This window comes from Phaenicophaeus curvirostris, chromosome 27 (assembly GCF_032191515.1).
Source record: "Phaenicophaeus curvirostris isolate KB17595 chromosome 27, BPBGC_Pcur_1.0, whole genome shotgun sequence".
Lineage (NCBI taxonomy): Eukaryota > Metazoa > Chordata > Aves > Cuculiformes > Cuculidae > Phaenicophaeus > Phaenicophaeus curvirostris.
This window is the reverse complement of record NC_091418.1, coordinates 1,266,129-1,282,933: the sequence shown is the minus strand read 5'-3', so window position 1 is coordinate 1,282,933 and position 16,805 is coordinate 1,266,129. Positions and strand designations below refer to the sequence as shown.

Below are 16,805 nucleotides of genomic sequence, written 5' to 3'. Positions count from 1 at the left end.
TGGTCTGGTTGTGGACTTAGCAGGGCTGGATCAGTGGTTGGACTCAATGATCTTAAAGGTCTTTTCCACCTGAAACTGTTCTAGGATAATTGCCAGAGGTGAGTTCAGCTTTTCGGTGCCAGGCAAATTTGGATGAAAAAAGGTGGCAATAACTTCCCTCTTCATGAGAAGGTTCTGAACTCACTCAGTAACAGCTTTTGGAGAATGACATTGCCTCTGACTGAGACTGAAATAGCCAGACGTGTCACTCATGTTTTGTCTGTGCTGGCAGAGCAGAAGCAGCCTTGCCCAGTGTCTCTTGTCCCTTGGCCTCTCTCTGTCCTCCTGCGCACACACAGCAGCATCTCTGCCAGCTCCCGACTGCCCAGCGATGCCCGCAGCCTTTTGAAGAGTCTCTCAGATTGTCTCTTACTGCTTGAATGTGTAACCTTTTTTTCTTAACCACAAACCACAGACAGCTAAGCTCCTGCACTGCTTGGCTAATGTCCTGCTGCTTTTATCTCCTTTGTTTGCTCTCAAAGCACATCGTCTGATCCATCCGTATCTCACCTCTGCATCATCTGTTTCTTGTCCAGCACCTCCCATTCCAAGTACAAGTTCAGACTGAGCCAGGATGCTAAATCTGGACTGGGTAATTAGTGCCTTTAACGGGTGGGGAGGACCAGTGGTGTGCAGCCTGATTCCTCTGTGCAGGGGCCGGAGCACCTTGCAGAGCTGCCCTTTGCCTGTAAGGCAGCTGCAGCCACCACGAAAATGCCTGGTGGTGCAATAAGTGAATGTGGGTGGGATCAGAGTGTTAATTTATGGGGAGAAATCTAAAAGGGCATGGAAATAAAATAATAATTAATGCCAAGTACAAATTATTCTTTGCCCGAGTGAAGGGAATGCTGCAGGTAAGGTTTCGAGTGCAGCTGATTTCTCCAAATTATAAAGCGAGGAGAGAATTTGCTATTACGATTATGACATTTTCTAAATGCCTGGGTCTTCTAATTCTTAAAACTGATTAGTGAAGTTCAGATGCTCATCCCCCCTTGGCATGTTAATCCACATTTTCCTGTTCTGATGCACAGCCAACCCCTCCCACATTTTACTTTTCATCAGACTAGCTTTGCTGTGTGTTATCTGTTGAGTTTGGGAATGAGTAAACACAAGAAAATGCAAATGGTTCTATTGTATTTCATCTTGGATTAATCAATTTAAAAGTAATATAGGCTGTAGCTCATCAGAGATGATGGCTTATGACAGCTCAAATGGTGACTTCACTTCAAAGCAAGTGGGATGGAATCATGGATTTATTTTTTTTTAAAGGTGCTTGCTGGGTTGTTTTTTTCCATCTTTTAGGCAGCTGAAGCTTATCCTTTGGAAGAAAAGGGTTTATACGATCTTTTATTCATGTGGAAACAAAATAACACAAAATCTTAGACCAATACTCTCTCAATTTGAAATTTCAGAATATGGCTAAGATGCAGAATAAGGAAAAATCCGAACTAAAGCTAAGAAGAGTTATGTACATTTTAAGATGTTGTTATGGATCAGAGGTAAACACACTCCTGTGATATCCTGATGGAAGATAAAGTAGGAACGGGCACATACACCTGTCTGGCAAGTGCTGTGTCCAACAATGTTCTGGGGTTATATTGCAGAACAGAATAATGCAGAAATCCTGCGATGCTCTCGGATAAGCCCTAGTAAGCTTTAGAACAGTAGATAGGAGCTTTCTGACAGAAAATCTAAATAATATATTCAGATCCGTGTATATATACAGTAAATTATTCAGCCACTAGATGTCCTAATGCAGAGCTGCAGACCCAGCGTGAGCAGCAGCAATTGCAAAGCTGGGACTCAAAATGCGTAGATGATCAGGCTTTAGCCTGCGTGGTCTCAGTTCCTAGAATGCTGCTGAAGACACTGTAAGACACAACTGAACCAAAGCTGTTCGTGGAAGGTTCATACGCAGGCTGCGGCTGATTAATTGCCGTCATATGTATGTGTTGTGTTAATACTGGTACAGCAGATGCTATGGCAACTCAATCTGGTAGGGATTGTTTCCAAGAACCATGGGGCTGGACCCAGTATCGCATCTCACTGCTGAATATTCCTACAGCCCTTGGGGCAGTTGGTGATGTTATTTTGTAAGATTTTGCTGAGTCTATTTATAAAGGTACAGACCCAGTTCCAAAAGAAATATAATCTTGGAACCCTGATCTAAGGGAGAGGAGTGAGGGATATTGCACAAAATGAGAAGAAAATGATAAAATTTCTCTTTGAAACACCTCATTTTTTAAATGTCTGTTACAGGCTGTGGAAATGCAAGACCCTCATCTTGAAGCTGATCTCTCTGCCTAGAGAACAACCATTATGACACGCAGTGAAACTGGGTGATGCAGAACAGGCATTCCATGTTTGGTAAGAACTTGTGAGGCAGACCTTGTCGCAGAGATGGAGAAATGATTGGACACAACTAATATCTGGTTGTTATTTTTTTTATTATTGGCCTGGCAGAGTGCATCCTTTAAAGAAGGAGGGACAAGGGACTGTGTTCTGTAACTAGCAGGTGATCCACAGCTCCTCACTAACACAACCATCTCTGTTTTGTTTGGAGAGAATCCGCAAAGTAGCAGAGAGGCAGCCGTAGGCTATCAGAAACTTGAGGGCAAAGGGAAAAATAACCTGCTGAATTTCAGCAGCCTTTCTGCATATTCATAATGTCTCGTCAAATGCTGCACTCTCTCGTCTCCATATGCTTGTTGCATAAGAATGGCTTTGATGGTCAGACTCTGGATGGTTCATCTGCTCTGTAAGCTCTCTCTAAGAGGAGTATGAGATCCTTAGACAAATAAAATATAATTTTCATGCTGTCATGCCTCAGTCACTGATGTACAGGTTCTTCCTGAACTGGAGGCGGTTTATACAATACATTGGTATTAATATTCACTGATGTGCCTATTGCACATCAATTTGGCTAATTCCTTTGGAGCCCTGCTCTTGTGTCCTCCAGGATTACTTTATAAGCATTCATACTTTTTTTAATGGCTTCTATGTTGTTACAACTGAGCTCGTGCGCAATGCTTCCCATAATTTCATTACTTATTTGTTGTTGCAGTCAGATGTTCTTGCTTGCTTCCTGAATTATTTACCTGTTGTACAGATGCGAATACTTGTGTTAGAGCCAACTGGTCTGTGTCTGATGTTCTCTGTGATTTACATCAGGGGGTTAGATGCATGTATTCTCCCTGAACCGTTATATGTGTTAAGCACAGCAGCAGCACATTCTGTCTGGTTCCAGTGCCATCTCAGCGTGCTCCTCTTTGCGAGAGCTGCCAAGCGAAGCAGCTCTCTTTTCACCTGCTCCAGCAAGGACCCTCCCCAGCCTACCCTGGTGGACAGGTGATGTGAATTCTGATTACTGCAAATCGCAGGTGGGTTACTCCAAGGTCATACATCAAATAAACAAAGCGTAATCACCTGGCTGTGAATTTTGATGTTGCAGCTGGGGAAAGACAGAGACTGAAAGCGCCTTTGCAAACTCAGCTGGAATGTTCTGCTGAGCTTCCAGGGTGGAGGAGGTGATTTATTTCTTATTTTTCCCCCCTTTCAGGCTGTAGCAGTATGGCTTATTGAAAATTATTAGGGTATTGACATAGTCTAGCTAGAAAAAATTACTTCATAGTTGTAAAGTGCTGTGTCTAATAAGTTAATGTGGTTGAAGACTGCAGAGATCTCTTCAGCCAGCAGCACAGTGTGAGGTGTAACCTGAGACACAGAGACCTGGGAAGAAATCTGCTCAGAATGGAGCGAGGTGGTGGCAGAGCTGAAGACTGGAGTTGTCGTGGGTTCTGCCTTTCACCCCCACAGGCACTTTCCGGCTGTCTGAGTGTGCGGCTGCTCTGACCCAGGTATTCAAGAAAGCTCCTTGGTTTTGTTCCTCCTTTTGGTTCACGTTTAGTGTCTCTTTTTTTTCAGCAGCTGCATTAGCCTTTAGACTTTCAGGCTCTAGTCGGTCTAGAATTCCAGATGTTGGAATATGGACTTATTCGGAAAACAAATATTGCTCATTGTAAAATTTACTGTTTGAGGTGCTAGGGAAGAACAAATTTGTTCCTTGCAGAATTTTCAGCTTCTGCATTAATGTTTCTCCATTTCCCTACATTAATGCTGTTATCTTCTTTGGCTGGATTCCTGATGTCTCTCTTTCTTGCTCACACCCTGATATCAAAGGTAGATTCTAGCTTTCCCTGTGACGTTCCTCTTGTTAAAATGCTGTGTAAATAACCTTCATTCATAGAAATGCAGTGGCATTTTGGACTGTCGTGGCATTGTTTCTGCAAGGTACTGTGCATTAGCAGTGTGTTTAAAAAGTGTATAATTCTGTTTATATATGCATTTGCCCAGCTCAGAAACTTCTGTGTTCTTCCCCTACCCTGAGATTTTGTATTTGTGGAATTTTCTGCACATTCATATTTCCAGGTGCACTGACTGAAGTTTCCAGCTGTTGCTCTTTCTCTACTTCTGCTCTCTTCTTCCTCATCGTAACTGCATTATAAATTAAGAACTTGGTATTTTTATCTAAAGCACCAAGCACTGACTCAGTGGCACAGGCAAAAATAGATAATTGGCGGGGCTTGGAGCAAAAGTCGCTGTGTGGATGTGCTAGAAAATAGGGCCGTGCTGCTGAGATGCTGAGGCTTAAAAGAAAGAGAGTGTGCTAGATGCTTTGACATGTAAACACTTTCCTGTCTAGCTTCCCAGTTCTGGTCCTCAGCAGTTTGGGTTTGGTTTTTTTGTGGTTGTGGTTTACGTTTTCTGGGTTTTTTTGATTTGGGGTTTTGTTTTTCTTTCCCTGGAACCCATTGAATGTGTAGAACGACCCAAAAGAAAACTTATTTTTCATATATTTGCTCTCTGCCTTCGTTCAGAGTAGCAATTTCACCTTTTTTTGGCCTTATAAATTTGCTTGGATGTGTGTCATGCTTCCTTGTTAGGTATATATGAATGAAAATATTTATATACAAGTAGGTAGGGGGAAAGGGAGAGTGAAACCGTGATGTTCCTTGCAAGAAACAGCAGTTTTGATCCCAGAACCATGCAATATTTAGGCACCAGTACTGAAAGGGGCTCCAGAAACAGCCCCAAGTTGTGCCAGGGCAAGTTTAGGTTGGACATCAGGAAAAATGTCTTCACAGAAAGGATTCTTGGGCACTGGCAAAGGCTACCAAGGGAGGTGGTTGAGTCTTCATCCCTGGAGGTGCTTAAAAGATGGGTAGATGAGGTGCTGAGGGGTGCGGTTTAGTAGTGGACAGGTATGGTTGGACTTGATCTCAAAGGTCTCTTTCAACCAAATGATTCTATGGTCCCTGGAGGTGTTCGAGGCCAGGCTGGATGGGGCTGAGAGACCCCTGATCCAGTGGGAGGTGTGGAACTGGATGGGCGTGGAGGTCCCTTCTACCCCAAACCATTCTGTGTTGGTTGGGTTGGACGCGGGGCTCATGGGGGATGCTGTGCCTGGTCCCATGGGATGCGGGGATGCTGTGCCTGGTCCCATTGGATGTGGAACACTGGGGAATGCTGTGCCTGCTCCCTCTGGATGCGGGGGGTGTTGTGCAGCATGCAGGGATGCTGTACCCGCTCCCATGGGATGTGGGGCACACGGGGGATGTTGTGCACATTCCCATGGGATGCGGGGATGCTGTGCTGGATGCGGGGATGCTGTGCTCGCTCCCATGGGATGCGGGGCACACGGGGGATGCTGTGCACTTTGCCATGGGATGCGGGGATGCTAAGCTCGCTCCCATGGGATGAGGGGCACATGGGGGATGTTGTGCACATTCTCATGGGATGCAGGGGATGCTGTGCTCCCTCCCACGAGATGCGGGGGATGCTGTACCCGCTCCCATGGGATGCAGGGGATGCCGTGCAGGATGCAGGGGATGCTGTACCCGCTCCCATGGCATGCAGGGGATGCTGTACCCACTCCCATGGGATGCGGGGCACACGGGGGATGTTGTGCACATTCCCATGGGATGCGGGGATGCTGTGCTGGATGCGGGGATGCTGTGCTCGCTCCCATGGGATGTGGGGCACATGGGGGATGTTGTGCACATTCTCATGGGATGCAGGGGATGCTGTGCTCCCTCCCATGAGATGCAGGGGATGCTGTACCCGCTCCCATGGGATGCAGGGGATGCTGTGCTCCCTCCCATGAGATGCAGGGGATGCTGTACCCGCTCCCATGGGATGCAGGGGATGCCGTGCAGGATGCGGGGGATGCTGTACCCGCTCCCATGGGATGCAGGGGATGCCGTGCAGGATGCGGGGGATGCTGTACCCGCTCCCATGGGATGCGGGGCGCACGGGGGCTGCTGTGCGCGTTCCCCCGGGGTGCGGGGCTGCTGTGGCCGCTGCCGTGGCCGCGGGGCGGTGCGGGGCAGGCAGACCCCGCCCCTCCGGCGCTAATTGGCCGGGGGGGAGGGGCCGCTCATTAGGGATGCGGGCTGGCGCCGCGGCTCGGCAGTCGGCGGCGTTCGGGGCGCGGAGCGGAGCCCCCCGACCCCGGGCACCTCCTGCACCCGGAGGGCAAGGAGAGGAAAAAAAAAAAAAAAAAAAAGAAGCGGGAGGGGAGGTTTCAGCGCTCGAGGGACGGAGAGGAAAGAAGGGATTTGCATCCCACCCCGCGGCCGGAGAGGGGGCAGCATGGGCGCCGGGGCTGCGAGGAGGAGCCCCCGGGGGAGCCCCCCGGGGCCGCTGGTGCTGCTGCTGGGGCTCTGCGGCTGGGCGGCTGCGCTGCGAGGTGAGCTGGTCCCCCCCCTGCATCCCCGCATCCAACTTGGCGTGGTCCCCGGGGTGCGCATCCCTCCCACCGGTTGCTCCGCGCCTCGCAGCCTCCCTGGAGGTGAGGGAGTGCGGGGAGAGGTGCCCCCAGTCCCACTGGAATAAGGTGCTGTGCCGCAGGGCAGAGCGCCTGGAGTTGGTGCTGAGCTGGGGGGAGGGATGGAGAGGGAGCCGTGCGGTGGGAAATGGGGTTGGAGCGGGAGTTTGGGTCCAAGAGCGAGAGTTTGGGTCCAGGAGCGAGAGAACAGACCCCAAGGGTGCTGGTTCCATCGGCTGCGAACGCTCCGGGAGGCTCCGGGCTGAAGGATCCTTGGGAATCTGGTGCGTGCGTGGATCCTTTGGATGGTGACACGGACAAATGTGGATAATAGTCCTGGTGACTCCTTGGGTTGCCCCAGAATGATGGGGCTGGGGGTGTTCAGTGACCTCTTCTGGCAGTGAGAGCCCAGTTACCTGTCAAGGGATGCGAGTACCTGAGGTTTGATGTGCACGCACACGAGTGTGTGTGGGTTTTGTGGTCGTGTGAGGTGAATATTGGGGATGCTTGGAGTTCTTTTTTATATTAAATCACTTGAGTGAAATAACCTCTTTAGGACACGTAGCCAAGGGGTGCCGGCAGCCCCACGCTGCCCAGTGTCCCCGATGCTTTGGCTGCTCTGCCTGCACTTCTCAGAGTACTAAAAGTGCCTGGAAAGCAGGGGCTTGGGGGGAATCTTATGTTATTTTATCCTTTTAGGGGAAGGTGCCTGCTGGGGATAACACACTCTATTTAGAGCCTGCCAAGGCACGCTCATTCCAAATGGCTTATTTTTACAGAACGGAGTAATCTCTCCATCAGATTTTGTAGATCCTGAAGGATTCCTCTCTGTTCCGTCACCAGCCCCTCTGCAGAGGTTTCTTTTCACGTGCCAGTTGCGTCTGTGTTTCTGTTTTCTTCTGTGTCTGCTTTAGTGGTAGGAAAGGCATCCGCAGGTAGCCAGCGGGTTGTGACATCTCACCACGGTTCCTGGCCGCCTCATCGGCTGCGTTCCCTCATCCAAGTCTGACTGGTCCAGCAGAGGGGAAATCTGAGGGGCTTGTGTGTAACGGACAGCGTTCTTTGGAGAAAGAATTAACGCTTCACCAGACAGTGAAAGAAATGATGAGAATTGAAGGAAATTTAATATTTCTTCTTTTTTTTTTTTTTAATACTTTAATCAAGAAACATCTGTGGCTGCAGAAGATGTGGGTGTTTGAGCTGGTGTGAGGTGCTGATCACCTTTGGTTTGACACATTGAACTCTGGCACTTCTTGCACTAAAATGCAGTCAGGATCAGGCCTCGTAAGCACCTGGAATCTCACACCTTGTGTATCCAAAGGACTTTTCTATTACTCTTAAGGAACAAATTTCAATTCTTTTAATTAAAATTGGCTGTGCAGGATTTTTCAGGTTCTAGGCTGGAGCAGAACAGGGTTTGGATGTTATTCTGAGGAAGAACAGTGTGGTTTTTCATCAGTTTGGTGTTGGTGGGTTCTTATTTGTGACGTTGCACAGTGTTTACTTGTGGCTTGGATTAGGCACTTCACCTCCGCTAACGTCTCACTGAGCTCTTGGTTTATGAAGTTGTCTAAAAGCTGCCTCTGAAACAAATTGTGTTCCAGGCTTCTGTTCTGAATGAGGATTCGAGACAAATGAGATGATTGTAGATCCCCTTCGCGCAGCGTTTTAACGTTGTTGGAATGAATATACATGGATAGCTTTGGGCTTTTATTTTACAGGAGGAATTGCACAGATGCTATGGTAATTTGAAAATGAGGAGAGAGTCGCTAATATTTATTATCTGATTGATGCATTGAAGCTAATTTTGGGTTGCGTGTATCTGCATAAAGATGTCTATAAACCACGAACATTAGTATTCTTCTGGGTCTTGATATTCAAGCCTGGAGCTATGTGTTACATGGTGTTTATAGATCTCAGTGCATTTTGTTCTAAATAAGCATTGTTTGGGGATTTTTCTTTCCCGTTTCCAGCAGTGTGGAACTCACTATATGGCTTGGGAGCCACTGTATATTGCTACTGATTTTATTATGATCAAATGCTCTGCAAAGCCACCTAATGGAACATGGGTGGGTCTGTGGGCAGTGAGCTGTTGGAGCAAGTATCTCCTTTTAGGTTTTTTTTTTTTTAGTTTTTTATTGTTTTCAACATCAGAAGCACTGATAACATGCAACCCAGAGAGCTGTATATTCCAAGTGTTATTCCTCATCTAGGAACAAATCCAACAAATGAATCCAACAGCACCCATGTCTACCCTTAATTTTTGTTTATTCCTCTATCACTCATTAAGAATATCCCAAATTTACACCTAGCTATTAATAACGTGCACACAGCACGATGAAATAAATCAATATGCTGACACGGTGCCGTCGGAAAATCAGTTTGGGTGCCAAGGATTCTTCAGGGCCACTTGGTGTGTCTGTCTGTATTTCCAGCCCTGCTTTCTAGTGGAAGGTGGAGACTGAGAAAAAGAGCAGGATTTTAACACCAGAGGCTGCTGTTTCAGTTGTTTTTAGATGCTGCTGTTGCAGTGAAGCAGATGGTCAGATTCATTTGTATAAAATAGAGAAATACCTCGTTTTCTATTTGTACTTCCAAAGAACTTTAATTGTCATGTTTTATCGTGAGGTCTTAGCTGAGAGCACGAGTATCTGTAGGCATGAAATTGTGTGCTCTGTACTATCTCATTAGTGGTCAATAACCCACCTTTTAGAGCATCTCGCAAGTGGGTATTGGGAGATGCTTACACTACGCACAAGCCTTAAGTAATCTGAACCTTGTAACTCAGCTGCATAATTGTGATCAATGCAATTTTCATCCATCTTACCTCTGTCACTGTGCAAAATGTTGTTGAGGAAGAAACTGTTAGTGCAGGCTCCGGGTTGGTAGAGCCCCCTTACCTGCCCGATGCCGTTTAGTGCCAAATCCTTTATAGGAACTTCATCCAGGACATGTCAGAAGGCAATTACACTTAAATCTGATCTTCCCTAATGAATGTTCTGCTGACCACTCCTGTAGGTACTTTTGTCTGGGTTTTTTCTGGGTTTTTTTTTCTCTGTTTGAATTTTACTAAGTTCCAGTTCTTAGTCAAGCGCTGATGCACTGAGTTCATTTAGTCCCATTTAGGTTACAAATATTTCCTTTAGGAAGCTCAGCCTGGTTTGAATTTATTCAGCAATTAGCTTGCTTTTGGATTATTGAAGAGAATGAATAGGCGGTATCTAATTAATTTGCTTATACAATGTATTCTTTGTGCAGTGCTGTGTCTGTATTGAGCCAAAGATGAATTAACATGTTTTTTCAGACTAGAATATATCTGTGAGATTCCACGCACGCAGCATACATGTAATTTCAGCATACAGCTACTCTATTTCTGTATCTTGATAAGAAAAAATACGTTACCATGCATGTTAGAAATTCCTAGTGTGAACATCTCATTGGAAACCTCTGTACATTGTGTTGTGGAAAGGGAAAATACAAGCAGCCAATGACCTTAATTATCAGGATAACAATGTTCTGAAGAGGTTTTAAAAGCCACAAACCTATTACGGGCAACTGAAAGGTTGGACTGTATGATCTTAGAGGTCTTTTCCAACTTTAATGGTTCTATGAAAGGAGAAGCAGCCTGAGTCTAGATGGATCCAATGGAAAATTAATGCGAAATGGGGAAGTCCTAATGTGAGTTGGCCACTTGGTGTCCAACTGATGTTGGCTGCGTCCGTGAGGTGGCTCGGTTTCAATGCCAGGTATGTGCTCCAAGGTTACTGTTTCATGGAATAAAAATGTAGTAGAGGCTCTGCCTTTGGCAGGTCAGCCAGGCAACTTTGCAAGGTAGAGATGACCTGAAGCTGTAGCATCCAGATTGGTCATTCCAGTTTGTTGTAGTGGTTTAGTTGTGGTTTGGTAGTGGACAGGTGCAGTTGGACTCAATGATCTCAAATGTCTTTTCCAAACAAACGGGTTTATGATTCCAGCTTCTGTAACCAGCTTGATTAGGGAACCTGGATGTTGAAGGCTTAGTTGGGACTTGGATATACCTGCAGCTTAGTCCCAGCTCCAGAGGTGACCTTGCAGAAGGTGACTACGTGGCTCCCTTTTTGGAGGAGATGGTTTATTTGTCTCATGCAGTACCTGTGCAGCGAGAGGATGGGTGCGATTGTAAATGGTTTCTCTACTTCCAAGGTCCAACGGATGCTTCAACACTTGAAACGCTGTAATAAAAGAGCATAATTAGTCTGTAGATAAAGCTTATTGAATGTGTCTAGACATAAAAAGTGTAATCTAAATGAATGGGAATAGTGTAGCTGAGCTCTTTTTTGTTGCCTCATATCTGTGCCTGTTTTGAAGAAGCAATAGGAACAACAATAGGAAAACTTTAATTGCTTCGGCCTTTTTCCAGGAGAGCTGCTCTTTGCTTTTGTGCTGAATGGAGAATTAAAGTAATATTTAACGTGCTTTGATATCTAACTTGCACTGAATGTCAAAAAGCTTTCTGAAAAACTCTGCTTCTGGTTGCTGCAGGTTTTATTTGTAGAAGGATAAAACTAAATATTTTGGGGTTTATGTTGTGCATGTTTTAGTGTCGTTTTACTCCACAGAAAATGGAAGTGCCACGCAGGTTGCTCATATGTAAATCGTTAAAATTGTTGTGTTACTCATCTTTTGGTTGGATATACTTAATTTTTTTTTTTTTTTGTATAAAGTGCTTTTATGGATCTGAAACTTTCCTTCTGTGAGTGCTTTTGCCTGTGAAATTGAATTGCCTGAATCCTGGCAGACAGCGAACATAAAAAGAGCAAACATGGAGTTTTCTTATGAATTGTGAACAGTTCCTCACTAAATTGCTTCTTTTCTTCCACCACTCCTAATAGTAAATTGCATTAGAGAAAAACAAATTTGCTCTAATAATTGAATTCAACCTTTCATATAAAACCACCTGTGATTTGCAGTTCAGCAGATGCTGTTATGGTGGCAGATGCTCCAGGTTAGCTGGATTCTAGGCCACATTTCAAACTACCAAAGATCTGCGGTTAGCCTTTATCCTTTGAGATATCAAATTCAGGAGGTCGTAGAATAGTTTGGGTTGGAAGGGACCTTAAAGATCATACGGTTCCATCCCCTGCCATGGGCAGGGACACCTCCCACTGGATCAGGGGCTCCAAGCCCCATCCAACCTGGCCTTGAACCCCTCCAGGGATGGGGCAGCCACCCCTGCTCTGGGCGGTGAATGTGGTGGACACCCTGGAAGACGGCAGGTGGGACGTCTCTTTAGTACTTGTCATTCCTTCTTAGCACTGTGGCCTAAACGAAGGCTTCCTGCTCAAGTTGTGGATGTTGTTATTCACATCATGCCACGCTCAGAGCTTAGTAGTCTTGAAAAAATATGGATTTGTTAAAATAGCATTCTAATTCTGGGATTTAATTATTTTTCCTGGGTAATTATGCCTTCTTAAGACTTTGAGCCTCCAAATATGATCAGTAATTTCTCTTTCATAAAAAGAGTGAAAGTAGCTGACAAGTATTTCAGTGATAAATATAGCAGTGCAAAGCCCTCGTTATCTACCATTATCAACTATAGAATCCTGATAGAATCAGTGGGTCAAATCTGTAGATCCAATACTGAGTAACTTGGTGCATCTTATGTAAAGACAGAATCACAATGAGGTGAGATGCTGGAGATTTGTCTTATATAAGAAATCCATTCCTATTTTTGCTTGGTTGGGAGGTTTTAGGACCCATAATAAGCTCAAAATAACATATTAGGCCTGGTAAATAGCTCAGAGTTTATTGCAGAGGGCTATGCAGTAAATAATTTTATGTAATGACAAGTTCCAAGGTCTCGGCATTTAATTTTGATCACTATCAAAGTAGCTTTTTGAAAGTTTTGGGGAACAACATACTGGAAGAGTCTGTGTTACTGGAGCAATAAGTGGTCTCATAGGTAGGGCTCTCATGTAGAGCACGAAGGATCTGTATGTGAATCTGATGCATCTGGGGCTGAGAACTGCTGTGAAAGGGTTTGCTGTGGCAAAAGCGTGGTGGTTCCTTGTCAGAGAAAGGAGGAGGGATTGCTTGGGGCTTTCAGGCTGCTCCATTGCTGGAGACGCGAGCAAAACGCAGGAGCTACCTGTAACCCTATGTTGTTTAACCCATTATTATAGGGAAAACATGTTTATCGAGGCGTTCCTCCTTGGTATCAGTCCAGCTTTTTAGACTTTTCCTAAACAGAAAGCAAATTCTGTAAAATTAATTTAGTTTCTAGTAAACTGGTGTGTTAAAAGTGGAAGCAAGCTGGTCTTTCCCAGTTGTCAGCTGGGAACACAGGCTGTAGCTCTACTGAATACCCAGAGGCATTCCATTACTGCTGAGTTTGCCACAGAAACAGCAAAACGCCTTCTACTCCCACTATAATATTAAAAATGTAGGACTTATTTTGTGTCAAATGAGCTAACAAAATAAAAGATGAATTTGAAGTATTTAATATGTCAGTATCAATGAATCTAAGAGGATTATCATTCCATTATGGCTAATAGATTTTTCCCAAAGATAACTTTGCTACTTGACTTGCCTATTTCTGTGAAGATTGTTACAGATCTGATTTAGAGTACAATTTAAATATCCCTGCTCTGTTTCCATTGACTCTGGGAGTCAGTAATGTGGTACCTGGCCTAGGTCGATCTTGATATCTTTGCTTCGATCACTTGAATCCAAGCTCTTGTTCTTGCCATGCAGTTCTTCATAAAGAACATGCAGTGTTTTCTGGTTTGAGTTGTTCTAAACGTGGCTTTACAGTTCGAGCTTGAGAGATTTAACAAACTAACCAGCTTTTCCTTGCTTCCTTTCTGACAAATTAGTGAGAGGTTGGAGTAGCAACAATAAAAATCAGGATTATGTTTGTCATGGGTATCTTTCTACTTCGTAAATTGAGTAGCGGGATTCCCGCTGATTTACTGTAGTATGAGAAGAAGCCCTGACTAGTGGGATCCTTATCTTCTGAGATAAACAGATACAACTTCAATTGATGAGAAAGTAGGTGGAGGAACGTCCCTGTTCTAGACAGAGCCTGGTCTGTAGTTTTTGTTTTAAGCAACTGCAATAATGCCTTCAAAAAGCTCTTGGTTGAGGTTGAACAGTTACAAGTACTGCAGTAAAGGGAGGACGTGGTGGTAGATATTAATACCAGCAAATAAATTCCCACTCTCACTTTATGTGCTGGATTTTTCACCAAAGGCCATCACCAGATTTTGCAGGAAACGTGATGTTTCACTAAGTTGTATGTGAAAATTAAAGTTTATAGTGGTGCTGCCCACTGGGGAGTCATAATGAGGTGTAGTTACTGTTTAATTAGTGGAATTATCTTGGCCACATCTGGATGGACTCATGCTCCCCTTGAATTTAGAGTTTAGCAGATCCTTAGTCCTTTCGGAAGACAGAGCAGAGAGATGTGGAAATGAATCTGCATCAATATCTTGCAGCTGGAATCGTCTCCCGAATTAGCGTTGCGGTGCGGTAGCTTGTGATGTCAGACTGAATTACATGGCTATCGAAATGCCAGGGTGTGCTTCGAAAACTGTTTGAATTCTGTGACTAATTTAAGGACTTTCAGTTTCCAGTATTATTTAGTGCTTTTTTTTCCAGTATGCTGTTTCTAATCACTGGGGCTTTCTGGGGATGAATACATTGAATGCAGAAGAGGTGGTAAACCTGAGATTAAGCCCCTTTCCCAAGCCCAGCAGTGACACGATAGTAGGGGAGAGGAGAGTAAAACATTGTGAACGGTGGCCACGGCAGCCTTGGCTTCCATCATCTCTTGCTTTGATGTGGGGCTCCATCTGTAGCTAAGTGACATTTCTATCTGGCTTTACTATTTCCAGCTGAACGGCTCCAACAGTCACGAACCGATTTGAGTGTCTGTGTTTGAAATGCAGCCATGCTCTTTAGCACTTCTACCCCTTGAAGATATGAAAGCAGTTGAGATTTCATTTATTTTGTATTTTTTCAAAGGGCAGGAGCAGTGTTAGTGAAAGTGAGGGGGTACCACAAACTGGCTGCTCTACCTCTATTTCTTTTTAAAGTCCTGTTACTGAATTGCTCCCTGTAAATGTTCTCCAGCATCTTCTGGTAGAATGAAGGGGTAGTGGAGGCAAAAGGTGAAGTAGCTTCTTTATGCTGGCCAGATGTTATTAACAGAAGGAAAACAGAAAGGGAAGCAATGACTGTTGTCTCTGCCTCAAATGAGATGTGTAGGAATAAGCTGTGATTAAGAATAATAATCATGGAATCACAGAAGCCCCATCCAACCTGGCTTCTGATGACTTTAGATGGGTCTGATCTATCCCAGGCTCTAGGGTAAGAGGCGTTCCTCCTGAAAAGGCACCTGAAAGTCTGAGAGAACAAAAAAGCTCCACTGTTGCTAGTGTAACATAGTGATACTCATTCTGATTTGGACTCTAGTGCCCTGTAAGCAAGCTGTATTTCTTTGTGGTGAAGGCTCAGTATTAAGACCTAGCTGATGATGATGCATGGTAATGGCTTGTAGTGCTTCTCAAGAGCTCGTCTGACCCAGCAGGCTGCTTAAAATTCATGTGTGGTATCAGCTGTGAAGCAATGTCTGCAACCCATAAAGAGGACTGTGATATTCTGATTTATCGCCAGTACTGCTCTTACGCCCACTGAGCTGTTCAGAGCTCTCCACAGCTGATTGTTCTTCTCTGCAGTTATGTTGGAGGGGGAAGAAGGAGAGGAAAAATTCCTCTACTGGATTTTCTCCTGCAGATTTAGGATGCAGTGATTTTGTTTGTCTTAATCTACCAGTTCCAAGGCCAGGTTGGGTGGGGCTTTGACCCCCTTGATCCATGGGGAGTGGTGTCTCTACCCATAGTAGGAGGTGGAACTAGATGGGCTTTAGGGTCCCTTCCAACCCAAACTGATCTACGATTCTATATCAGCATGTTGCTACTTATGAGCAACCTCTTATCTCTTAAAACAGGTATCTCTAATGGTGATGCTCCACTCTAAAGTGGAGTCAAGTGCATATGGAATAAATAACTTCTATAAATGATAAACAGTAGTTTATTATAATGAGATTTGCCACAGCTAAGGGCACTTTGCTTCCATTTTTATATCGTTATTTTAGCTTAGTGATGCTAAAGTGCATCCTTGAAGAACTCCAGACTGGGCTTTTTGCTGTGGATGAATTAAAAGCATTATGCTGTCTTTCAAAGCACTTTGTATATTATCAAGATTTTTTTCTTTTTTAAGCAGGCTTTGTGAAATATTTTGCTGATTACTTCAACATGAGTGGTGTTCTCATGCCGAATTCTCTTCAAGGAGTTCCTGGTAACTTCTACAGCTTTCAAATTTCTTACTTTTCAACAAAAATGTAGTTGGCATCTCCAAGCTTCCAGGTGGAAATGATGTCTCATGAGTCGTTAGCTGCTTTTTTGTTTGTCTTCCTGTGATTTTTGCAAGGTTTAGGCTGAAGATTTTCTTTATCTTGCCTCTGTGGGATGAACTTGGATCTGAGCTTGAATGGAGACAGCAGCTGGCGGAGGGGGAATGAGGATAAAGAAATAAAATCTGTGGATGAACTTGCACAAAAGTGTTGAGCAAATAGGCTTGATTGAAGGAATCCAGCCTTAATTTTTTGGTGAAAGTGTTATGTCAGCTGTTGAGGGCTTTTCCAGTGGAACAGGTTTGTCACTGGCAAGTGTTAATAAAGATTTAGGCTGTTCCTTGGACTGACTCCCATACAGAGTACCGAGATGATGTCCTGTGTTTATGAAAACAGATTGTTGACCTCCAGGTTGTCATTAAACTGTTTCTGCTGGAGATCAGCAAATCTCTTGTGGCTGTTACTGCTGCTGTAGCCTGTTCCCCCAACTTGGCACTACAGATTGTTCAGTAAGAGCACAAAGTAAGTTGTTCTAATAGAGGAGGT

At 44.7% G+C, this 16,805-nt stretch overlaps 1 protein-coding gene across 4 annotated transcripts in view; it reads left to right on the top strand.

Moving 5' to 3' along the window:
• The first annotated feature begins 2,268 nt into the window (after positions 1-2,268).
• UNC5D (unc-5 netrin receptor D) overlaps positions 2,269-16,805 on the top strand; it is a 118,175-nt gene continuing 103,638 nt past the window's right edge. For 2 of the 4 annotated variants that reach the window (XM_069877459.1, XM_069877457.1), the window contains exon 1: positions 2,271-2,406. In XM_069877459.1, the coding sequence (XP_069733560.1) occupies positions 2,382-2,406 (25 nt within the window). In that variant the 5' untranslated portion in view covers positions 2,271-2,381. Of the gene's footprint in view, positions 2,407-16,805 lie in introns of all 4 variants that reach the window. The other 2 variants (XM_069877458.1, XM_069877455.1) reach the window with 2 other exon arrangements.